At 41.6% G+C, this 25,695-nt stretch overlaps 1 protein-coding gene across 2 annotated transcripts in view; it reads right to left on the bottom strand.

Annotated features, from left to right (window-relative positions):
- Nucleotides 1-6,593: 6,593 nt before the first annotated feature.
- ADAMTS18 (ADAM metallopeptidase with thrombospondin type 1 motif 18) overlaps nucleotides 6,594-25,695 on the bottom strand; it is a 77,348-nt gene continuing 58,246 nt past the window's right edge. For both annotated transcript variants that reach the window (XM_059481477.1, XM_059481476.1), the window contains exons 17-23: nucleotides 20,678-20,819; nucleotides 19,345-19,471; nucleotides 14,646-14,850; nucleotides 11,929-12,120; nucleotides 11,368-11,580; nucleotides 10,249-10,396; nucleotides 6,594-6,709 (exon numbers count right to left, since the gene is read on the bottom strand). In XM_059481477.1, the coding sequence (XP_059337460.1) occupies nucleotides 6,594-6,709; nucleotides 10,249-10,396; nucleotides 11,368-11,580; nucleotides 11,929-12,120; nucleotides 14,646-14,850; nucleotides 19,345-19,471; nucleotides 20,678-20,819 (1,143 nt within the window). The remainder of the gene's footprint in view (nucleotides 6,710-10,248; nucleotides 10,397-11,367; nucleotides 11,581-11,928; nucleotides 12,121-14,645; nucleotides 14,851-19,344; nucleotides 19,472-20,677; nucleotides 20,820-25,695) is intronic.

Below are 25,695 nucleotides of genomic sequence, written 5' to 3'. Positions count from 1 at the left end.
TCCAGTAGGCATGAGGTTCAGAAGGTTAATGAGAAGTTCAGGGAAGAGCGTCTACAAAAGCCAGCACCAAGAACAACCCGGTTCTTGCAGCACTCTCTTGTTGTGCAAAGTGGGATTGTGCAATCTAGGAAGCTGGGGAATTACTTCAGTCTGGCTGTTTCCTGATAAGAAGACATAGCACATAAAGAAGAGTTTGGGTGTTTTTTCCACCTTAATTTTGTTCCTTACATAAAAGAAGATCTAGATAAGCAGTCTGTAATATATCTTGTGTTATATCTTGTATATATATGTATGTGGATGAATTTGAATAGCAGTTTCTAAAACTGGCCCGATTAGAGGAATCTCTGAACTAAAAGAAGAGTTTTAGTCTCCCTCTAAGTCACGATCTCTCAGCAGATCAGGGCTGCCAGCAGGATGATCACACATTAACACCAGGACCCACAGCACTGGCCCTTATACACACACGAGGTGTGAGTTGTTCCTGCCCTAAATAAAATGAACCATTTAACCAAAGGGGATACTGGATACTGTGATCTAGAGAGAGGTGGTTAAATGATGAAGGAGATCACTGGTTTTAGTAAGTCCAGTCGCTGTCCACAGCAGGCTGCTATGTCACAGGTGTAGAATAAAAAGAATGAATTTAAATAGGATCCACTCTTCTGTTCCAGTTCTCCTTTCCCTTCCTCAGCACAAGTGAAGAACTTGCAAAAACACCATCTACCACCCTGCAGGAGAGTCAATGCAGCAGGTCAAAGATTCCAATTCACAGGAGATTCTAGAAGAGGTTAAAACACGTGCACCAATACCCAGAATCTCTCTGGGATGACCCTATTGAGGCTTTCCAGTACCTGAAGGGCTCCAAGAGAGCTGGAAGGAGACTTTGGGCAAGGGCCTGGGGTGACAGGACTTGGGGGAATGACTGCCCACTGACCAAGGGCATGGATAGCAGTTCTGTGAAGTTCTGTATCCTCTGATGGAGATTTTTCCCTGGTACTGTCACTCAACCTGCACTGAAGCAGGTTGCTGCACAGGTGCTTTAGCCTCACTGTTCATACCACTATCTTATTATTACCTTACTCTGCCTTACTCTTTAGTAGCAAGGCTGGTGAAGCTGGGCAGGATTCTCAACAATGTGCAAATTCTAGGGTACAGTCACTGTGCTAAGGAGCAAATGGAGCAGCTGATGAGTGGGACAGATGTACAGCATGTCTTAGAGAGCTCAGAGCTTGTACCAGCCTGTGGGAGCTGCCCTGCTCTGCTCCCCAGTCCATGTGCCAAATGTCACACAGCTCTGCTGGACATGGAGATCAGCAGGCTAATCCTGACACTTGATTTTACCTGAGCAATAACCTTATACCAGGTTCATGATTTTCATTAAAAGTCCCATTGCAACTGAGAAACAACAAAATAAAAAGTCAGCATTAGATGTTAAGTGGCCACAGAATAAGAGGCCGGCTCAGGTGTGTGTGACATGGTCACTTACATCCCCTGACAGCCTCAGTCAATAGCTGGATGCTTTTCAAATTATATGTTCCAGTTTGTTTATACACAATTTTGGGTTTGCAACTAGTAATTTGGAAGTGGACACCAAACCCTTCCAAGCTGTGGGAAAGGATACAGTTTGATGAAGTATATCCTACATTTAATGGGAGAGAGCTGTGTTTACAGCTTGTTACTGTCTGTGTTGGTTGATTTTTCCTCATACACCAACAAAGCCCAGGCTCATGGAAGTTCTGGGCAACTTGGCATCTGCAGTTTATTTTTACAAAACCTGAGCTGATGAGCTTTCTGCTGACAGGCAGATTCTCTAAGAGTGAAATGTTCTGATCCACTTAAAATATCAATGGAGAGAGCTGTACAGTTAAGGTCTTTGAAAGTGAAAATTCCTTTAATAGATATCCTGACTCTTTTCAACTAATCTAAACAGAGACAGTAGAGTGACATAGATGGTCCTCAGTAGAGGACCATTATTTCCATGGAAGCAGAGTATTGGTAGGTCATTCCTGCTTTGGGGAGAATCCCTTCAGTTTGTGCTATCAGACAGACAAAATTCAGATATCATGATCTGAGAAGGTCCCAAAAACCAAAATTCTTGTATGTGCTTTCCTCCCAAGTCTCTTTGGTCTCCACAGGTAAGAGCTTCAGTAGTAAATATTTCCCATAAAAATCCATTTATAGTCCTCTTTAATGGGCTTTTTTTTGGTCAGCTTTGCTATGTTATTATGAAAGGATTAGTGAACATTATCACAACAGAACATAATTAATGTTTGGCAGCCCAAGGGATGCTAAAGATCTGTCATTTTTTTGCAGTAGGCACACAGCAGTGTTGAGGCTGACATGTATAGCTTGATTTAATGCTTACAAAGTAAGCCTGGAAGTTAGAACTTAGCTGAAGGTTCCTGCCTCCATTGACAGAATCCAGAAATTATAAAACAGGTTCTGTTCATGACTGAATAATTCTTATTATTGAATGGAAAGTACATAAAATATTTAGTAGCTTGAAGCATAGGCCCTATAAAAATGTTTTTCTTCAGGGAACATAAGGAATACTGCATTTTATGTTACTACATATTGTGAATTGAGGAATTCAGATTTTGTCTGTAGCTCAGCCCAGCTGGCAGATGTTTGCTCCCCTTCCCTCAGCCCTGCCTGGTGTGTGCTGGCTGCTGGAAGGCCAGAGTGTGTTTCTGATTCCCTGTGCTCCAGCAGGGGCTGTGGCTTCCCCGTGGCACTGCCAGGCAGATGCTGTCAATAACCCTTACAGGGCTGAGGATCAGCTTGGTCCCCCTGCCCCTCTGCCACAGACTGTGCTCATGGGAAGGGGAAGGGCTCCAGAGTGTGATCTGCATCAAAGCACACATTGCAGCCCAGCCTGGACCTGGGTTTGTCCTGAAGAGCAGGGGAGGAAGAATACCCACAGTGGGGGTGCCCAGTGAGCAGGAAGCAGGCAGGGAGGTCAGCTTGATTTGGCTGATGTTCATACAGTAGTGCTTGGGGAGGAATTTAAAGCATCTCCTGGAAGCTGCATCTCCTCATTTCAGGACTTTTTCAGCAAGAAGGAGGCTTACTGCTTTGCCAGATCCTCACTTCTCAGTCCCCCGTAACTGGCAGGTGAGTGATCCACATGGATTTCCCTTCTCTTGGGACAGTCCCTATCTTGGTTAGGACTCAGCACTGAACATGCCTCATTTTTGCTTTCAAAGCAGTGTCAGGATAAAGTTCCTCAGTACTGTTCCTTCAAATCTCACCTGCACAGAGCTGCCTTGGAGATGTCCTGCACTGTCCACACAGACAGTGAGCCACCAGCATCACTTTTTCTCCTAATCACCATGAGCTCCCTATGAACATGATCTTTTCCTCAGTTTCTTGTGGCACACTCAAGACTCTGAGCCCCTCCTGACCTGTGCACACAGCCCTGAACACAGTGGCATCTCAGTGACTCTGTGAGGCTGCACTTCAATTACAATAGAAATCATAATGTTAATTTATTTTCTTGATGCTTTTGAATAGGATTTGCTGAAAAATAAAGGAAATATGGGATATGGATCATGTTACCATAAAACCACATGCAGTGAAACATTCATCTGTCTCCAGCATTTCATGTCTTCTGGGCATCTGAGAGAGTTGAGTTTGATTTACACAATCAAGCTATTCATTAAATATCTGTTTGAGTTTTGGGCAGATGCATCCTTTACCTGAGTGATGAAATCTGACCACAGGAAATTGAGCTATTCCTTTGTGAAAAGACCCCATTCTGCTTTATAAAGTGAGCCTTGCAGCAATATACTTCCAGAAAACTGCCAAGCTTTGTGTACCAAATACTGTTGTAAGGTCTCAGCAATAAAGCAGTTGTGGACTTGGGGGGGATCCAAGCACACAATAGCACATCTTTATGCAATATTTCCTCTTTCAACATCCCACTCCAACACTGTAATTCACTGACAACTATCGGTTCATTTGGATTCCGAAATTCTAGCCCCAAACACTAAGCAGTTTATAGTCTGAATTCCTGTGTGGGCATATTAATTACTTAAATCACTAGTCCAAATCCCATCCCAAAGAGCTCTTGCTGGGAGTCCTTCAGGAGCAGACTGATCTATTATTGCTTACTGGATTGTACTGTGTGTCAGAGGCATCTCAGTATTTCTATCAACAGCCCTCTGGATATCTGGCTCTTGTGAGAGCACTAAGTGATTGTGAATGAAGGGAAAAGCACCAATATATGCTGGAGAATATATCTGAAATGATCAGTGAAATTAAACCCTCCCTCCTAGGGATTGGCTTGGAAGGTTCTTAGCCAGTTTTAGAAAAATCAAGTATCCCCAGGCAGATGGGAGAGGCTGTAAAACCTCCTGCTGTGCTGAGTGAGGCTCCTTATCTTGAATACCACCTTGCAGATAAAGACAGGGAAGAATCCTGCTGGTTCTGGGATACACAAATTCCCACTGTCTTTGCTGAGAGGATCGACAGCTCAGGTTTGTCTTGCACATGTATTGTTGTGTATTTTAGCTTTTGTGTTGTCATACAAATAAAACCATGAAGTTTTGCTCCGTTTTTGCCTTTTTGGGCCCACTTTCCCCATCACACAGCGGCAGAAAAACAGATAACCTTCTGCTTACGGGACAACAAACAAAGATGCAAGGGAATGCACACAGCACTTGTAACACTTGATATTTACTTATAACCTCCATATTTTATTCATGAATTTTACAATTCCAAATATAATGAAACAGTTAGAGTATTTTATTACAAAGCTTATAAAATAATTAAATATTACACTTATAGTTTTTGCTTTTTTACACCATAATTCATACTTTGTGACACTACCATTTTTCTTTCCTCAGTTCTCATTTAGGGAAGTGAGCAAAGAAATATAAAGGAAAAGCTATGCATTAATAAATTAATTATTTTACATCAAATAATAAAAAGGACACAATTATAAAAACAAAACAAAAACAACCTTTTAGTTTTCCTAGAAAAAAAGGTTATAATTACACAATGTCCAATATCAAGACAGAGCAGTGTAGGTTGAGATATGTTTCCAATCATTTCCTAAAGTAACACAGAATACATGTTTTTAATTTAAATTGTTTCAGAAGGAACTGCTAATTTTAAGTGACCACTGTCTAGCATTAGTGCTGAGCTGGCTAATCCTACACTGAAACCATACTTTAAAAAAACACTCAAACTGAACTACATTCATCAAAAAAAGTTGTGGGATTGGGTGGAATTAGATAAATATGTCCCTCATAGGCACTCCCCAGAAAATTACAGTAGGACACAGCTCTGTCTCGGAATGGGTTTGGCAAATAGGTTGGGTTTTTTCAAGGCAGAAATGTTCTGAATGGCACCATTTGATACATGGTGCCATCAAACATCTCGATACTGAACGGCCACAAATATCAGCATTTTTACAATTCTTTAGTTGGCTGGTAGATTCTGAACTAAATACAAGTATTAGGAGGGTGTATAAAAATAGAATTGACTTTTATTTGGTAAGAGTGAATAATCCACTTATCTTTTAATGCTTTTTTTTTTTGCGTAATGTGAATAAATAACTTTTTAGAGAAGTTCAGCATGAATTAATGGACTGCAGTATTCTTGTTATTTGCTTTGGGTAATGGATTAATCAAAATTTGCAGAGAGATTTGAGATTAGAAGGAAGACATTCTTCAGTATCTTGGCATTCAAACAATCTAGCTTCTGAAACAAAACTACTTTAAAATATCAAGTTTAAATTTAAAATTACATATCTAATGAGCTTAGAAAGTTGAAAACATAACCATTGAGCTCAATCAATCTGAGTTCCTTGAGTTAGTTGAAATATGCAATTCTATTTTACTTGTAACACAGCAATATTAAAAGTCCAAATATTCTACTGCTGCACATTTCTAGGAATACATTTCAAGTTACTAGTTAACCACCTCTGAGTTTCTACACAAAGCAGAAAATGAATTCTTCAAAAATTATAAAAACATTAGCATGATGCACAACTTGCTTTTCCAGCAGCAAGTCTGGTAGAGAAGCACCATAATATCTTTGTAGTGCATTATTTACTTCTGGTGGCCACACGTGTGACACTGCCTTCTCCAGCCCTCAGCCATGGATGTCCCTCCAGGGCAGCAAACAGCTTCCTCACCCTGGGACAACAGTCACAAAAAATAGCAAAGGACACACTTCTGATGGTGTGCTCTGTCCTGCTGCCTCCTCCTCCAGCTGCCAAGCTCTCCTGCTTTGCATTCTGGTAAATCAGCCAGAAAGGGCTCCCTTGCCTTAATTTCTTCCTCGTAACATGTGACAGTGCAAAATGACACTTTTAAAGAAAGAAGAACTTCCCCTTGAGTCTCAGTGTTCAAGTGATCCATAGTACCCTGTGCTTTAGTGAGGTCAGCAAATTAAGAAAAAATAAGAAAGAAACATTCCTTTTTCAACATAAATCCAACAATTACTGTACCTCAGACATTCCCTTAGAAAAAATGTCTCTCCCATCAGTGGTTTATGTGGCATCATGTCTTGCCTCAAAGCAGAGATAAATCCAGCATAAATTGAAGAAGAGAATCCTGTCACTGAAGGGTTCAGATAACACGCTGCTATCAGTTCTTCTTCGTACATGATTTACAACATTGCTTGCCATAAAATTTGTGGTTACAGACACCATGCTGGGGCACCAGATGACACCAAGTGAAGAAATCCACACAAGAAGGATCATCTGAAGGAGAGAAACACAAGCAATGTGGTAAGGCTGTGTTTTAGCAAGTCTGCAAGTCAGGCAATAGTTCCACACCCTTGTATGCCTTTGGTAATATTAAAAACATGATGGGTAACTTGATTCAAAGGAGAAGGAACATGAATGAGCTTTCATCTCAAAAATACTAGTTTCTTGTTTGATTTTAAGAGCCATTAAATTTTGCCAAGAGATTTGTTAACTTGATCAAGATAGAACTATTATTATAGGGGGGTCAAAAGCTGAAGGAATTAAAAAAATTGGATCACACTTTGTAGCTCAGGAAGACAGGAGGCAGTTCCACATTAGAGGATAAAAAAAGCCATCTGTGTTTACATCTCTGATTACAGTTGCTCCAAACCCAGGTACTCATACAAATGAGCCTACTCCATATTTGGTACCAGTTGCTGGCTGCCATCATCATCATCATCATCATGTGGAGTTCACCTGCACACAGACCTCATGGAACTCAGAATGCCTGGCCCCTGCACAAAGTGCTCTGCTCTGTGCTTATATTCCTGCACTTTCTGGAGACACTTCTTTCTCTCCCTTTTCCTCTGCAGGGAACCTCAGAAATCTCTTTGCTGAGACACTTGGGGTCTTGACTATGCCATGTTGGCAAAATCTTAATTAACTGCAATGGGAGAAGAGACTTGTTAACCATGGTTAGTTCTCAAAAGCCCAGCTTTTCATTAAAAATACAGCCAAATTATATTTTTCAATTAAAATCTTGTTACTCTTCAATTTATGTGCAGATATCATTTATACACACAGCTCCATGGCTTTAAAAACACATTGTAGCTGCTTCTCTCTCGTTTTGCAGTGGATGCTTTATGTTTCTTTAAAAGAGGAGAGTGATGATTCATATGGGTGATTTATAAACAAATTCACCATGTCTGAGAGAGCAGTAAGACTCAATGGGGTTTAGCAAAATTTATAGCTAAACTGAAATCTGCAAGCATGGGTAAAGATTTTGTTCAGCTCTCAGAACTACTGTTTACATGGCCAATAAAAGGAATTTACAAGGAGACTGAACAAAAATCTACCCACCACTGTCTGCATTCTTAGATCAGTTACTGAGTCACAGTAGATAAATGCTCCCTCACAGAGCACAGACGACTTCTGCATGTTCCATGGGCCAGGAGGCATCTCCACCTCTCTATAGCAACTTCTTTGGTTTAATCACCACTGCTCTTTTTGTATTTCCTTTTATATAATGGCAAAGGTGATATTTTATACCTTTATCACCCTAAAATTTATTTGAGTGAAAAAGAAAATAATTTACTAATAATAATTCTTTTAAAATGCCACTTTTCCTCAGGTTTTAAAAACATTAGCTAGCCTTTAAATGCTAATGGTAGGGAAAGAAAATAGTGTTCTTGAACAGGAACTGGGGAGCTCAGGACTGAACTGCAGCCTTCCCACTCCACTGCACTGCCTTTCTGTTCTGCATGGAGTGTCAGGAGGGATCCAGCTGGGAGTTCAGCACCAGACTCCCCATTCCTTCACCTGCTGCCACCAGACAGAATTTGGGAGGGCCCAAAGCAGACAAGAGATGAAAAGCACACACCACACCAAGGAAGGAAAGCTGTTCTGATGAAGAGAAGAAGGAGCTCTCCTGCCATGAAAGGGTGAATTAAAAAAAAAAATTAGAAATTACTGTTTAAAAAAAAAGTATAAGCACTAAGGAAGCCACGTAAATAAATCTTTATGTCCCCTTTGAAGATCAGAGGGCAATGCTAATATTGCAGAGGTATGGCTGAAATTGGGACCTAATCCAAGCACTGTTGGAAGGAACACAAAGAGTCCCACAAAATTCAGTGGGTGGGGATCAGGCAGTCAGGTCCTTATTTCTATTTACCCAAGTATTTATCAGTTGTTTAGATTTTCATTCATTTGAAGCAGCTGGATTTACTTCGAGTTACGGTGACCGTAACTGCCTCTAGAGAGCGATGGAAATGACCCAGTTTGTCTAGGAAAGTGTGCAAACTCTCCCTGAAACATTAATTTCTTGCCTGTGATCACTGAGCTGGAGCTGCATGGCTGATAATAGAGACTGATTTGCTTCAATGTGATTCCAGCCCAGCTGGTTTCCTCTCTTTTTGCTGCTTTAGACAGAAAGTTAGAGAGCAGCGAGGAGATAATTGATCTCTAGAGCCTGACGACCCAGGTATAATAAAGGGGAAAGGGCTCCTGCAGATGTGAGGAGAGAGAGAAGCAGGCCAAGGCCAAAATTAATAACAGACAGTACTTCAGACATGAAATATAGCAGGGGAAAACAGAGGTGAAAGAAAAGTCCTTGCTATATCCTAACAGAAAAGGAAGCTATACAGAAACTCTGAAGTACAGCAGAACCTTTTAGGAATGTTAATTTGAAGTGTTAGGAACATTTACTGATAAAAACAGCAGAACTATTTACTTATCCCTTTTAGGACCATTTCATCTCCATATCCTTGTTTGGATTCAGGTCCCCTGATAGATGAGTGTGATAGCCTGCATGTCTCAGGCTGATGCAGCAGAAAGGTTTGTTAGGATCTCACTGGGTTTCACAGGGGGTTTTGTGCACAGGGAATGCCAGGAATTGGGCAGACATGGGGGTGGTTGGCTAATGTCAGTTTACAAGATGCAGGGCCAGAGCTTGACCTCTGCTCCCAGCTCCATTACCACCTTCCTCACGCAGTCCAGCCTAGATTTTATAGAGGTTGCTTTCAGCTCCCAGTTTTAAAAAGGTCAATTAATGTGCAGGATTTTGAAAGTCACAATTGAAAGTGCTTTAGCATAACCAGATTATGTGGGACAAACATGGACTTCCATGACCATTTTTCATGCAGTTAGGAAAGAGTCACAAACAGTAACCACCCTGTAAGCAAATCTCTGGAACACCACTCTTTGTCTGTGGTGGTGCTGAGAGGAATCCCCCTTCCCTCATTCCATGTGGCACAAAACCCCTTGCTCTCCCCTCCCTTCTCACACTGAAGAGGTGGAGAGATAGAGTGGACATGAAAGTGGAGAGAGACTCTAATTTCATGTTCCCCGACTGCCTGTCATGCACTGCTCAGAAGCAGTAAGATGGACATTCTAGGTAAAGCAATTTTGGAATCCCAGGAGCTGGGTGAGGTCTGGAAGACTAAAAAAATATAGCAAATTCTTATTGTTTAGTTCCAAAGTGGCTATTATTCATCAAAAGCAGTACCAGCATAGAATACTTGTGTTTTTCAACAAGAGAGTAATAAAGGTGCAGTTCAGAACCAAACAGCATGACTTTTTCACATACTTCTTTTAACATATGCTTTTAAAAAAAATCTCCAGTACCAGTTGTACTCCCTCTTAAAGTCTGCTTTAAGAGGGCTCACTTGGTAAAGAAGAGATGCTGTTAATATCAGAGTTACTGTAAATGTGGAAGTCTAGGAAAAAAACAGCTATGAAGGAACAGGCCAGATCAGTGGTGTAGCGAAAAGGTGATGTTTGCTGGGTATAGAACTCTAAGCAATAAGCCTGCTGCAGCATCTTGAGCTGAGTTTTACCTCTTTTCACGGGGACTGGGCAGAAGTTGGTGTTGCAGGCTCTCAGGACAGCTGGTTTCTGCTGGGGCAGGCAGCCAGCAGCCGGCCTGCCCTGGCGCAGGCACTGCACGCTCCGCGTCTGCACTCCCCCGCCGCAGGTCACTGTGCACTGGGCAGAGGGAAAACAAAACCTTGGCTGCATTGCAGAGACTCTGAGAGCCCTGAAAGCCAAAGGGAGAGCCTTCAAGGGCCTCATATGAGACTTTCAAAGCAAGAGAGGTCAGGACCAGGTGTGCTGCTGTCCACCAAGCCCCACCAGGACCAACTTTTCAAAGGCGTGTGTGTCTTGTGGTTATTTAAGAACTCAGCTGAAAATCTGGTTCCTTACTTAGACATCAAGACAGAAATTGAACATTTTAGAAACCTGTTCCTGATTGTTTGCATGGATTTCTTTTGATCTCTAAGCCTCTGGGCCCAACCCTGCTGCCGGAACACAGATAAAAATCCCATCAGAACCATAATTATGGCAGTTTCTGGGGAAAACCACTATGGGTTTACAGGAAGAGCTATGAAGTATTTTAAAATTAATAAGCCTTTTACTTGTATGTGTTTCATGAAAAGTTGTCTTTAAGATAAATGTGATCATTTTCATCTGATTGCAATTGTCAGGCATACATTGTTTCATGTAAATATTATTAAATGGGTGCGTGTCTCATTGATACATGACTCATAAAGTAGGTAAGTTCCAGAAATACAGAAGCTTGTTTGCAAGAATGTAGAAACAAATACAGACTGATCCCACAATTAATCATAGTATTTAGGGAATTCCAGGCAATCTGTGCAGATGCTCAAATACACCGTGCATAGAGATATGCAGTAGTTCAAGCACAGTGCACTTTGAAGAAGACTGAGAAGAAAGTGTTGGAAAATGAGTGTGGAATGTAGTGCCTCTCAAGCATGAATAACATTTTTAAGTGACATTCTTCAGTTTCAGGACAAAGCACTGAGCTGCACCAAAGCACATGATGGATGTGGAGCAGCTGCATCCCATCTCAGGGGCTGAGTGGTGTGGCCCCGTGCAGGAGGCACCTGGGGCCTGTGAGCACTGGAGGCAGCTCCTCTGTGCTCTGACATGCCTACCTGCTGCCAGGGCGAGGAATACCAGCCAGACACCATGTTATACAACGTCTGTGATGGGCAGGCTCCCTTGTTACAAGCTTCCTCCAGGCTGGTGTTTGGTTTCTTGATGTTCCTGCATCTCCTCTGGGGGAAGGTGACCAATTTCCCGTGGATGCTCTTCTCGCCGCATTTGAGTTCTCGCTGCCGCAGGCCGGGCCCGCAGGAGGCTGAGCACTGCAGAGGCAAAGCACAGCTTCTACAGCCTCACAAACACAGGCAGATAAAGGGGAACTTGGGGTGGGTCAGACACCCCAAATTGTGCATTGTAAAAGCATCACAGAACTAATCCCACAAAGCCCATGCTCCATAAAGGGTAAACTGAAATATGAACCTCAGACAGTGATTAACAAAGACATTGGGGAACCTCCATCTACATCTGGGGTTTACAGCTCCTCACCTAGAATACCTGATTTTCAAACCACAGCTCAGCTGTTCTTCCTCCCCATGGTTTGTGTGTCCCTGAGCCAGCATTGCCAAGAGCAGCCAGGGCAGGCAGTGAGCCATGAAACTGCAGCACTTTACCTCACTCCAGGAAGAAATCACCCACTGGAGCCGGTCATTTTTGGGACAGCGGCCGAGCACACAGGTCTGCTGGGACTCAGGCTTAGGCTCTGTGCTGCACCTGCTTTCAGGCAAGATTTTCACCTTGGGAGAACCAGGACTCTTGCAGTAGACATCCCGTTTCTTAATACCTCTCCCACAAGTCTTGGAGCACTGTGATGGAAAGAAACACTTCTTTGAACTGGAGGAAATGAATACTGGCATCATTTGCATTTTCCAGCAGAGCACAGGAAACATGGCTAATGTGCTGTACATCACAGCTGCCATCATGATATAAGTAAACCTGAAATTCTATTGGTAAATAAGTAACAGCAACATCTGTGTGTCACTTCTAAAACATTGTCCTAAGTGCTTTCTTAAATGTAAGCTGTGAACTCTCTCAGCCCCCATGTAGAACAGACAAGTAATCTCTTTTCCATAGATGAGGTAAGTTGGACTTGTGAGCAAAATGCTTTTGTGAGCAAAATGCTTTTTCCCTGCTCAGCATAGTTGAAAGCTGGTCCTAAGCTCCCTCCACAGAATCTTCCATGGCAAGATGCTCTCGGCTATTTGTCATTTTGTCCTCACCTTGGCCTAGAGGGATGAGACCGAGGCAGAGGAAACTGCCCAGGGAATTGATACATAACTCCACAAAGGAGACAGAACCTGATACAGACAATGCTTAAGGAGATACTTTAGTTGCCAACTGCAGCGTAGGACGAGTCACCAGGATAAATATGCATTGGTTCAGCAATGAGCCGTGGTTCATGGAACAGACATGCTGTGGTTTGCACTGCCTTTCATACAACAAAATGCCTGAATGAGCCATTTGTGAGGAAATGAAGCAAAGAGCCCTGAAATAATGCTGCCAGCTTCCTACCTTCTTGCATCCTCTTCTAGCTGTCCTTTCTACCAATAATTATGGGGCATGTTCCAAGGCAGAACCACTCAGTGTATCAAATTACAAATGTCTTTAAAAGATTTCATGAAAGCACCGTTGTGCTGAGGGTGTAACAAATATCTGCATGCTGAAAATCTGTGGGTTTAATCCTTCCCCAAACAAATGATCTTTTCATTTAAAACGACACTGATTTCTGCAGAGAGCCTGGGTTTGGATTAGATGTTAGGAATAAATTCCTCCTCTGAGAGTGGGCAGGCCCTGGCACAGGGTGCCCAGAGCAGCTGGGGCTGCCCCTGGATCCCTGGCAGTGCCCAAGGCCAGGCTGGACACTGGGGCTGGAGCAGCCTGGGACAGTGGGAGGTGTCCCTGCCATGGCAGGGGTGGCACTGGATGGGCTTTAAGGCCCCTTTCCGGCCTAAACCATTCTGATTCTATGATTTTATGATTTTACATTTTTTTTACATGATTCTATGATTTTACATTTTTTTCTTCTTACCACATTTAAGTCTGTAATATTACAGTTTTCAGATGAATATTAAAACCTTTACTAACTTGTGCAATAGGCCTGTTCACTATATTCAGCAGGACTGGTGAACTTAATTTTTATGGCCTTATTTGAGAATTGCAACTTGAATTTCATACCTCTTAAAGAGAAAGAAAACAGATTTTTTTGTAATGGTCTTATTTATTTGTTTGTTTATTTATTTATTTGCCTTAGAAGAAAGGAAGTTTGTAAGTGTGAATGTATTTGAAGACCTGTTTTATAAAATCTTCTGCTACACTCAGGTTTTCTTCAGACACGCTGGAAGAAAAAGTCCTTTTTTGAGAGTTGTGCTGGACTACTGAATAGTTACTCATCTGTTATAGAACATTACAGGGCACTTTGTGCTCAGCTGGGGGTGCTGAGGTCAAGATGTTCTTTAACACCTGAAGAGTGACAGCACCAAGAACAAAACACATAAGTAATACATTTTTTAGCTAATTGAAATCCACCAAATTCAATTTAGTGGATTTCAATTAGCTGAAAAATGTATTACTTGACTATCACTAAATGAAGACAGAAAAATAAAATCAATGTAGATCCTTTTATAAGGGTACTGTCAGCTCTCTCTTAAAACCCAGATGTGTGATTTATTTGAGGGATAATTTCATTTATCCTTACATGAACAGCATCAACAGCAGTGAAAGATGGAGCAGAGCTGAGTTTTGTGTGTTTTTAGCTCAGGTGTTTCGGTGTCAGGTGTGTGAAGCAGGGTATGCACAAAGGAATTTGCCCTCATGGCAATAGCTGAGCAGCTCTGCTTGCAGGAGAGCTACTCTTAACAAAAGCATAGGAACAAAAGTGACTAATCAATGTATAATTCACAAATTTATCAATCCACAATCCATATACACATGTGCATTAATATGCAACTTTAACCCCAAATATTTCTTCATTCCTTGACTGCCTGCCATCTCTAAGAGAAGGCAATACTGCTTGGGAAGTAATCTCATAGATGGTCACAGAGCCTTAAACTATGAACCCAGAAAGAATTTTCCATCTGTTTGTATGTACCTAAAAGAACACCACGTGCCCACTTCTGGCAAGCCCTCATGTGCCAGCTCCTCTGAAGGCTGGTTACAATGCACATTTAGTTTACATGTTTATACAAACATGGTTTACATATTATCTTCAAGTAAAAAAACCACATGCAAAGCACTGATCTCCACAAAATTTGCTCTGTTGTTTTGGGAGAGAATTTTTTGCAGTATTTTCATCATACCAGCAGACAAAAATGTAAGTTTTTCTCCGAATTACCTGAGACCATGGGCCAGGGCTCCATTCGGGTGGGCAGTCCTGAGCACTGCACACTTGCACCTGTGCTGGGGTGCTGACAGGACACAGGGAATGGGCCACCACCTCCTCTCTTTGGAAAGCCCTTTTCTGGACACACTGAATGAGGCGACTTTGCTGTCCCCCTCCACAAGACTTGCTGCATGTGCTCCATTCACCTGCTGACCAGCTTAAAGGAGGAAACATGTGTTAGAAACACAGGAGTGCAATTAGCTGTAGAAAATAAATGAAAACAGCCACCTATCAAATGTGAATTATCCAGGGATCCTGCTCAGCCTATCTCCTGGTGTACTGGTATCTGTTCAAGCAATCAAAAAGCTGCAGTTACATGATCTATTTTCAAAGCATGGAACTTTCTGCTAGGGATGAAATACAAGTCACTCAACTAGAAAAACAAGTATTGTTTATTTATAGCTTTTACCCACTAGAATGAGCTTGCCTATGAATCTGATCTGGAATCCTGAGTTCCACAGGGAATGAAAGAGATGCTGCTATTGAGGCAGGTGGAGTACTTAGAAGATAGAATTAGATAAGATAGAATTAGATAAAATAGAATTGAGTATGTACGACTGTGTTTGTGCTGAGATACAGTCCACTCACACAGGGGGACAAATGTTGGCATTTCTGTCGAAATCTACTGGCCCTACAGGTATTCATCCAAAAGAACTTGCTTGCTAAAAGCAGCAGTGCTGTCCCTGATATCCTGAGGAAATGAAAAGGCTCTGAAAGGCTGAGAGAGCTGGGGCTGTTCTGCCTGGAAAAACAGAGGCTCCAGGGTGACCTAAGTGCATCCCTCCTGTACCTGAGGGAAGCCTGGAAGAGAGCTGGAGAGGCACTTTTCACAAGGGAATGCACAAGGGAAAGGGGAAATGGCTTTAAGCTGAAGGAGGGCAGGTTTAGATTGGATATAAGGAAAGGAATTGTTCCCTGGCAGGGTGGGCAGGCCCTGGCACAGGGTGCCCAGAGCAGCTGGGGCTGCCCCTGGATCCCTGGCAGTGCCCGAGGCCAGGCTGGACACTGGGGCTGGAGCAGCCTGGGACAGGGGAAGGTGTCCCTGCCATGGCAGGGGTGGCACTGGATGGGCTTTAAGGTCCCTTCTGACCCAACACACGCTGTGACTTTATGATTCTCGAACTCAATGATTTACAAATCCTTAGACTAATAAATCCGGCAGACAGTTGATGCAGAATCTAAATAAAACAGAGGCAATTTAACCAGCACAAGCTGTTGGGCAATGTGTGCTCAGGCACGGGGACACTGCAGTTCACACGCCATGTCCTTCAAGTGACACAAAGTCTGAGGAGTTATTGCCAACTGCTTGGGCTAAGTTCAGTTTTGAAATGCCAGGAGCTGCTCACTATTTCTATTCTTGAAGCTCTGAGGGTCCCCAGGCATTGTGGGACACTTTGCAAATATGCAACCAAGTGTCTTTGTCTTGAAGGCTTCCATTGTAAGACCATAATCACAGCCAGATAGGAAAACAGAAGTGAAAAAGCAGAAGAAATTATGAATGACTAAATGATTACTCACTGAGAACTCTTATTTAAAGACCCAGCACTGAAATTAAACTGAAGATTTTTAAACAGTTTGACGAATTTTTAGTAATTTATGTCATGGAAAAGGTTCTTGTCTCACATCTGACCACTTGGCCAATCCTGCTTCCACAGTTTCTCACAGCATCAATCCTGTGACCACTGGAATAGCTGCTTACATAAAGCTTTAGTGACAAGAAAGCTTTCTTCATCCTGTGTGAAAGATGCACAGGGTCCCATTTGCCTGTCTATTCACAGCTGCTTGAAAACAAAGCTAATTTTAATTATAGAGAATTTATAAAAAGCCTATTTTTTGAGAAATGTCTTTGGGAATATAAAAAATCCCAGCTCTCAGTATCTAGCAACTTCAGAAACTGCCAAAAGTAGTGAGAAATGTAAAAGGCACTAATTTAAGGACAATGAAGTATTAATGTGAAAAGTCAGTCGTTATGTAATTCCAGAACATGTCAAAAGTTTCCTTTTTGTCTGATTTATAAATATTTGGGCCGTTGAACTACAAACTTCTGAGAAAAGAGTTTAAATCCATTTTACAACTTCTAAGTATTTGCCTTGATGTTCCTGACAATGGCCATTGGTGGAGTGACCAAAAGTGTTCATTTGAAGAGTTTATTCACCATAACTGCCCAGAAAGTTCCCCTCTTCACAGAGAAGAGGGGACCTACTTTAATGTCCTCTAGTAAACTTCCATTTTCCAAGATTGTCTGGGCTGTGATCCAAGAGTATCTTTCATTAGTTCAAATAACTAAATTATTATGACCAGATTTGGCAGCTCTGAAATCCAACAACAGCAGTGTGCAGTGCTGGTGCCTTTCTGTGTGGGACAGTAGTTTGCGCCCACTCAGACTAATCAGCCTTTGTTCTTATGCAGCAATTATTCCTCACTGACCTTCACAAGTCTGGAGCTTCTTTTATGTCCCCAAACTGACACACTTGTATCTCATCTGTCACCTCCTTCCCCTGCCTCTTCTGCCGGGTGTATTTGGGTTTGCTTTATTTGCTGGCTGTTAAGCATTCTTTTGTTTCCTCCATGGCATTTATTAATCCTATTAATCCTATTTTTTTTTTTCTGTTGGCAGTTTTGGGTTTATGGGAAATTATACATGCTGTGAGTTTCTGGGCAGATTCCTCAGCAGAGATATCCTGGCACAGTTTCACTCAGCTGAATGGCAACCTGTTCATTTAAGGCATGGTCCTACATGTAGATTCTCCGTGCATTAATCTATCCTAAGGATTTTAAGAATAATTAATTAGTGAGTTGAACTATTTTTCCCTAGAGGTACTTGGGGCTTTTACATGTTTTTTTTTTTTGTACTCATTTTATAGTTCAACTCATTAATTTTGTTTTAAAGTAGTAAATCATAGAAGAGCTGTGATTTCAGTACAAAAACATTGCACTGTGTGTCAAAATGAAAATTCAGCATTTTCATGGTAAATATATATCAGAGGATGTTCAAAAGACATCAGGATCTTTATCAGAAATAGAAATTTTGTGTGTGGTCAATATAAGTGAATCTGATTTGGGTGGAGCTTTATAGTATAATGATGCCACATCAAAACAAAGGTAAGCAGAAGGAGCTTAGACAGAGTCCTGCAGACATCACAGACAATACAATTCTCTGTTCATTGGATAAAAATAGTCCTGGCAGAAGATAAGTTGCACATGAAAACATTGTGTTTGGCTACAAAGATTACTTAAAATTGGTATTGAGAAAATCATGTGGCTAAATGCAGTCTAAAGAAAATGCTGAAGCAGTAACATGGGGCTCTCATGTCACAAGGTATCATTATTTAAACCTTATCTCTATCCTTTTGTGGTCATAGTGTGTAATTTGGCATTTGGGTTTGGTGTACTCTGCTGTACTCTTTAAATTTGCAGGAAATTCCAAACTATTACTGAACTATTTTTCAGTATGTTCAACATATTGCAAAGTATGGATTTTTAAGTAAAACGAAAGCCTCTACAGAACATATGCATCTTTTTGCTTTGACCCACCATGCTCTCCTAGACTGGGAGGGATGAGGAATGCTTCCTATTAAACATCATTAAATGGGATATTTTATGGGAGCAGGCTTAGCCAACTGCTTTTACTGTTGCTTTTATCACCCTAGAGCAAAACCAGCAGATGATGCCAGGTCTGGACCCTTCTTCCATTTCTTCTGCTTCAATGCACCTTCAAGTGTATTCACTTCCCACTGAGACTGAAACACTCTTAATTTTGTCAACATATTCCTTTAGAAAATCTCTTGTTTTGGAGGCTGAAATAGCAAATCCAACATAATGCAGCTCTTCTGATCTTTAATATAAAATTAAAATAATGTTGAGGTTGCAAACTCAGGAATCCAAAAGTGAAATAACCAGTGGAAGAAAGATGGCCACAGTGTCCTTTAATCTATCCATTTTTATCCTAAGCCACACAACACTGTGTTTAATTATGTAAGCACAGAACTTTTTTTTTTTTCCAAAGGACCCCTACATCAACTACTATAAATCAGTGTTAACTCCCTTGCTTTTTAAATTGACTTAGACCAGCTGGGTTCTAAGTGCTTATCTATATGTCAATGTCTCCCTTTGCATCTCGCCTTTCTTACCTCTTTTAGAAAATAAGATTGTTCACAAAGGCAATGCCTTCATATATATTTTTGTGGGCACCAGAAGCTTTGCTGACAGCTCATGTGGTTCAGATAGTCCTCTTTGTGGCATGACAATACTCTGTGGAACATTTTGTCCAAAAAATCACTAATTACACTGCACAAGACTCTTTTAACCTAATCTAATATGTGGAATGCGAGTCACGGGGCCGAGCTTCCACACAGGGAGTAGCACTTTTCTCAGGAAATGGGCTTAGTGATTCAAGATGAGGAAAGGTGGCAGAAGGAGCCCTGAGAAAGCTGGATGTGCCCTTGTCACCCCAGCACAGGGACAGAGCCCTCAGGAGCCTTTGCTTTAGGCACCAGACCCAAAACCCCACTTGGGCAGAACATCCTCAACAATTCCTGGTTCCCAGAGCACCAGGCAAACAATTCCCCATCCAGCAGGCAAACAATTCCCCTGGTGGAAGGGGAATTCCCTCCACGGCACAGCCAGCAGGCACAAACCCCAGAGAACTCACTAGGCTGGGCAGGGGTTTGTGTTGCACAGCTTGGTTTCAGTCAAAGGCTTTGTCCTTGGGCCACAGAAGGAGGCGTTGACTCGAGCACGATGATCTTCCAAACAAATTGCTTTTGCTGTAATGTGTCCTGTGCAAGTGTCAGAAAAGAAAACACTATAACAAACCTGTATTTGAAATGTCAAAGAAAAAAGTAGTAGGGAACAATTTTAACTAAACAAGTCTAAACTCATCCTTGCTACAAATCCACTGACTTGAACTAAATAAAATATGGGTTTATGTGACAACATGTTTCTAGCATTGATTTCCCTCTCTGTAGCACAGATACTACTGAAGTCAGATAAAACATTTTAGCTATGAACAAAAGATTTGAAGATTGTTCCCCCAGCAAAAATTAGTAATTATTCAAGTTGTAATTCCCTGCAGACACTAGCTGTGCTTGCTTAAAGCCCTTCTCACTCACTTAAAAACTACAAATAAACATTCAGTATGTAATAAATAAACATCCTTTTTACAGTGAATCTCTACAGACTCCAGAGTTCTGCAGGTACCTGTACCTTAGACTCAATCAAGTGTCAGCAGCAGGACAATTACAGAAATGCCTTAAGTGATTTTATAGATTTATCTTTTAACTGAGATCTATCATTCACCTCACACATGGTTCATTGGGCACAGTGAATCAAATTTGGAAACAAGACTGTTTTCATCATTTTTATATGCATGCTGCAGCCTTTTAAAGAGAGGGAAGAAAATACAGCTGTCATATTTTATAGCTGCAGGGCTCCTGGTGGATCTTTCTTCCATAAACCATTTACTGAGATGCTGTGAAGTTCTGACACTGCACCAGCAAGGTATTCCTGAATTTCACTTGAACTTTTTGCCAATACAGGAGCATTTCTTTCAGTGCCCAGTCATATCCTTTGGTATTACAGACTTCCCACATGCCAGCTTTTTGCTTTCATTACATCCCAGATTTACTTTCACTGACAAAACATGCAGGGTTTATAAAAACAAATAGGTGTCTGTGCAAGAAAAGAGGAAATCAAAGCATAATTAATTTCCACATTACTTCAACAGGAAGATATGATATGCATATGGGTTGACCTAAACAAAAAAGACTGACTCACTAGCATGACTATTTTTTACTCTAAAGCCATACCAAATTATTTCCTCTGTGTTCTATGTTATCAGATAAAAAAAAAATAAGGACCAGGTGTTCAGTGTAAACCCCTGTATGTATCAGTATATATTTGCAAAATCAAAGGCAGCTGAAAAGCTTTGAGATGCTTTAAAAAGAACAAAAAAGAAGAGGTTTGGCAATGGGAAAGTCACCTACCACCACCACAGGTCGCTGAGCACTCAGACTGCACTGTCACCCATGAGTAGCTGTGCTTCCTGGCAGATGTCTTGTTCTCAATGCTACTTTTGGCAAATGTGTATTCCCAAGAAATCCCAGGGTTTTTGCCTTGTAACAGGATCTGTAGAGGGATATTTGGGGGTTATTTTTAAAATAAAAAAAAAAAGGTGGGGAGGAGGTAAAAGAAAGGATTCTGTCAGTCTGAAGGAAGATGAACTAAACAAGATCCACACAAAATATACAGGCACAAAGCATGCTTGTGAGAGGATTTTCAGGAGACCCAAAGGAAAGACCATCAAAGCAATTCCTAAACAGCAAATCATTGCCTGGAAAAACACCTGCAGGTCTGAAAGAGAGGGTGCAGAAACAGAATCCCCTCCTGACAATTGGCTGGGTCAGGGCAGCAGAGGTGGAACATCACCCCCAGAGCATCCCCCTCTGAGCAGGGCTGGACTCTGCCTGGGGCACTGCAGCACAGGGGTTTGGCATCTGGGCATGGGAGACATCTCCTCTCTTCAGTGAGCAAAGCCCTGGCTGATCCTTCTGGCTGAGGGTGAGGGTCCCTGGTGACACAGAGTCCCCAGGCAGACAAAGAAGAGCTGCTTTATTGCAAAAACCAGACCTTTCTCAGTTACACAGCTTGAAATCATAACATACATAATTCAACCAGCCACCATACACCATGATGTGAACACATAATGGTTATATAACTTGTTTTTCTACCCCTAGTTCAGCTGAGTCACTTTCCCACAGTCCTTTTCTACTTAGCTGGCCTGAGCCATGGTTTACAAGGCCTTCCCTTTTATCCCTTTATTTTATCCCTGGATGCAACATCTAGCAAGGAGGAAGCCTTTGCCCACCAAGCAGGACTCAGATGCTTTCCTGGCAGAAGCTTGAGCAAAGCAGCATCTGTGGGGCTGGAGATGGCTTCCTCAGTTCTTGGGGCTAAGGGTATCAAACACAACCCACTTTCTTGTAAAAAAGCTCTTTCTATGCAGACTGGGGATAAATTTTGTTTGTAAGACCCTCAGCTGGAATTTTTCTCATGGTGATTGAAGCTGATAAAATTTCAGTGCAGGAGAGAACCTGTCCTTGGGTGTCTACAGAGCAAAAAAGGGTTGGAAAAATCCTGTTTTCCAATAGTGAATATTTTATTCACTATTTCAGCATAATGTGTTGGAAAATTTATAGAAAGTGTGATTACTGACTATATTAACAATCTCTGTCATCTAACTCAGGGAGCCCAGCTCTCAAGGGTGTACTATTTTAGTGGTGAATTATATTGCAGTTTTCATTCACTGTATTAATTTCAAGATTGAATTATAATCACTGCAAGATGCACGAACATCTGACACATACCTAAATTTGGGGAGAAATTTCTACTTAACAAAATTTATTTTAGAAACTTTTGGCAGCAAAGCGCATTCATATCCACACTTAGCAGAATCAGTGTGGGAGTTTACAGTTACAGAGCTCTAATGACTTTTAACTCTCCACCGATATGGATCCTGTCACAGTAACATAAAGAGCAGGTGCAGTTAACCTCTGTTCCTAAATTTAGTTTTTGATAAGCATTAGCATTTCAAGTACAATTCAAGTCTATGTTTAATAATTGTCATTCAAAATATTAATAACTTATCAGTGAAGTTTACATAATATCTGACCTGAGAACTTAAGCAATCCATACAAGTGGAACTGATCTCTGTAGAGACTGGTTTCATAAAATAGCAACAAACTTGCATTTATGTTAAGACTGAGAAATTTAATAACATTTTGAAGTGTAGCCAAGGGTTTTAAGGTATTCTGCAAATGTACCTATTGGAACACAGAAATTGCCCATGACGGTGAAAATTCAGACCAAATTTACATGACCTGCAGCTCAATAATGTTGAACACATGGAGGATCTGGACTGCACAGTGTTTACTTTTCTAGAAGAAAGAAAAAATGAATGCTATAATTTCTTTTCTTAGTAGCCAAAGATTTTATTTCAGCCAGGGAACCTCAATAATGATCCAAACTGAGGAAACAGCAATTAGGGCTGCAAAAGGCAAATACTTCCAAGTGAATGGAAGAGTATGTGCCTTCCCCTGGGAGGATTCATATTAGAAACTCCTTCAAGCACAGGTAAATCCAGTATTTCATGTGAATTTTTTCAGCCATCCAAGCTTATTTCATGAGCACCTTAGAATAACAGTGAGGTTATGGAAGAAATAGATCTGAGAGTGACCACTGACCACTCTTTTGAATGAAAATTCTTGGTAGAAATAGGAATACCAGATCTGCTTTAGGGATGAGTTATAGATGCAAGTCTATATCACAACTGTTTTACAAGAAGAGGATTCAAATGGAATACTCTGGAATTAGGAAACATGAGAACTGAGGCTGCTGTGCAACCCCTCTGTGCCCTGCACAGATGCTCCCCACACCTCAGGATCTCTTAGTGGCTCCCCAGGACACCTGCCCAGTGCCCAGTGCTCCCAGCACATGGGGCTCACTAATGAGCATCTCCCAAAGCCTCTGTATTTCACTCCAGGCTCCTTCCTCAGGGTGTGCTCCTGCACCCCAGCTGCTGTGCTCCACTCAAACCATTCCCTGTGTCACTTTTTGGGGGACTTTTCTTTTTCCCTTGGTTATTCATCATTATCTGATGTAAATGTGATAAGATTTAACAGCCCCTTCAGATGAAGGGAAACATCTCCTCTGAAAAATACTATAGGATGTGTAATGTTCGACCGAGCTTTCATCAGGAACACAATACTATTGCAAAGCTGCAATTTTGCCAAAGTAACGTTTTTATTTTCACAAATCTATCAGCCTGCTGACAGCAAAAAGTCCAGCTGTTAAAACAGCTGCTTTAGAGTTTGAATATTGAACTCCATGTCCACTGGCATTACAGATAAAACAGGTTGCAACAATGTGCTCACTCCACTCAAAGACAAATTGAGACAAATATCTGAAGCATAAAGCTTCAGAACATGTGCTTCAGAAAAAATGCAGTGTGTTAACTGTAGTAAGAACTGAGCCCTCTAACACTTTTCTTCATTTAAAACAATGCCTTCCTTGCTTCTTCTTACAGACCAGACCTCAAAATATTTTAATTTACATTTACTCATCCTCCAAGTCTAAGGCATTAGCACAGATCTCGGCATCTTAGGCAGCCAGAAACACTTTCTCCCATTTCAGTGGGTGCTCTGTGTTCCTTCAAGAGCAGAGGCTGAAATTCTGTCTGGCCTTTTAATAAGTTTTGTCAAAGAGGAGGAGGTTTTGTCCATACCACAAAACCTCGTGTACGGGTTAGTCCTCATCTCATTTGACTCTGACAACTGTCATAAAACTGTGCTGTGCCAGTGGCCAAAAAGCAGCAAAGTTTAAAACTTTTCTAATAAAAATATCTTGAAGTATTAGACCGAACATTTGTCTTCTGAAAGTGCTCTTTGTGACACTGGAGGCAAGGAACAGATGGAATGCATTCTGAACACAGGGTTCAGGGCAGGAAGGGGGGAGGACGAGAAGGTAAGAGTGGCAGTTTTACTCCTGTTAGAGCAATTCTGTGCTGGTGCTTTGGCAGAGTGAAGGGGATGGTCTGGGACAAGTGGGAACAAGCCCTGTGAGAATCCTTCCCTTCAGAGAGCAGGCAATGGTGCAGGGAGCTCACAGCTGGGTGGGTGCCTGGGGGTAAATCCTGCACACCAGGCAAGCTGGGCCATACACATTTCAATACCTCGGGCTACAGCCCCTCCTTGCACACTGGGAAGTTGCCACAATCCTAACAGGCTGGAGAAGGGAACTTCCTCTCTATTTCCTGGCCAGAAGCCAAAGCTGGAGCCCCTTCCCTCCCAGCAGGCAACGAGAGACAATGTTTACCAAGCAGAGCAGCATCCCTGCCTCTCCTCCTGCATCATCCCAGCCATGCAGGAAAAGGGCAAAATCAAACTATGGAGCAGTATTGGAGACACAAATATTGCAGGGCACAAAAAACCATATGCTTTGATGTCCCTGGTGCTCAGCTGAAAAGTAGTACATGGTGTATAATGTCTGACTGAGTTTTCATCAGGAATGCAATACTATCGCAAAGTTGCAATTTTGCCAAAGTAACAAGCATATAAAAAGTTTTCTGTCGTATTTTCAAACATTCATTATAAAGCCCCTTCTTAACAACCCAATAACTGAAGTCTGCATATTCAGCCAAGTTATCAGACCTACAAATTTGGAAAGACCTCCAGCGCTAGTCTACTTAACTGGACTCATTCCAGCATCTTTTCAGCCAACTGGCATTTGCTCCCAAATTTACAGCTGGCAAACAACCTCCTTAAACATTTCCAGTTCCTCAACAGAACTGTTTAATGTCTACCTTTAACACACCAACCACCTGACTTCAGACACAGCACTCAGCAGCTCTGACCGCAGGGCGCAGAGTTATAAAATTTACAGCTTCTTGAGCTGGAAAACCACAGCTCTGTGGCTGGAATCTGCTGGATCCCTTCTGAAGGAAAGGAGCTGTGCCTTTAGCTTATGGCACTAAATGTTAAAACAATTGAACTCTCCTGAGAAAAGAACCTTTTCCTTTTGCTGCTAATTTTGAATAAATTCTCTACATTAGCTGTGCATCTGCTCCTTTGTTTGAGATTTTTTTTTTCTCGTGGCCATCCTAAGTTTCCAATATAATACTCTATTTTGCAGGTCAGATTTTTAAAGAGTCTACTAACATTGCTTTGCTATGATTGACTTGGTGCTTTCCAGTAGTTTTTTATTGTAAGATGTGCATGTGAAGTTACTTGCAGCACACTGGATTAAGAGAGATTAATTGATACAAGCAAAGTTCCTATTCCTTCCACCATGTTTTGTTCCATGCATAGAAAGAATACTAATGCCTGGCTTGTAACATGCTGAAAAAAATCTCTCTTATCTCTATGGAGGACTAATAGACATTTACAGATTACTTAGGGGAGAAGCTGAGCACAGAGGAAAAATATCCAGGTAAAAAGGACTATTTTCA

The sequence above is a fragment of the Ammospiza nelsoni genome, chromosome 13 (assembly GCF_027579445.1).
Source record: "Ammospiza nelsoni isolate bAmmNel1 chromosome 13, bAmmNel1.pri, whole genome shotgun sequence".
NCBI classification, from domain to species: domain Eukaryota; kingdom Metazoa; phylum Chordata; class Aves; order Passeriformes; family Passerellidae; genus Ammospiza; species Ammospiza nelsoni.
This window is presented reverse-complemented; position numbering and strand designations above follow the sequence as displayed.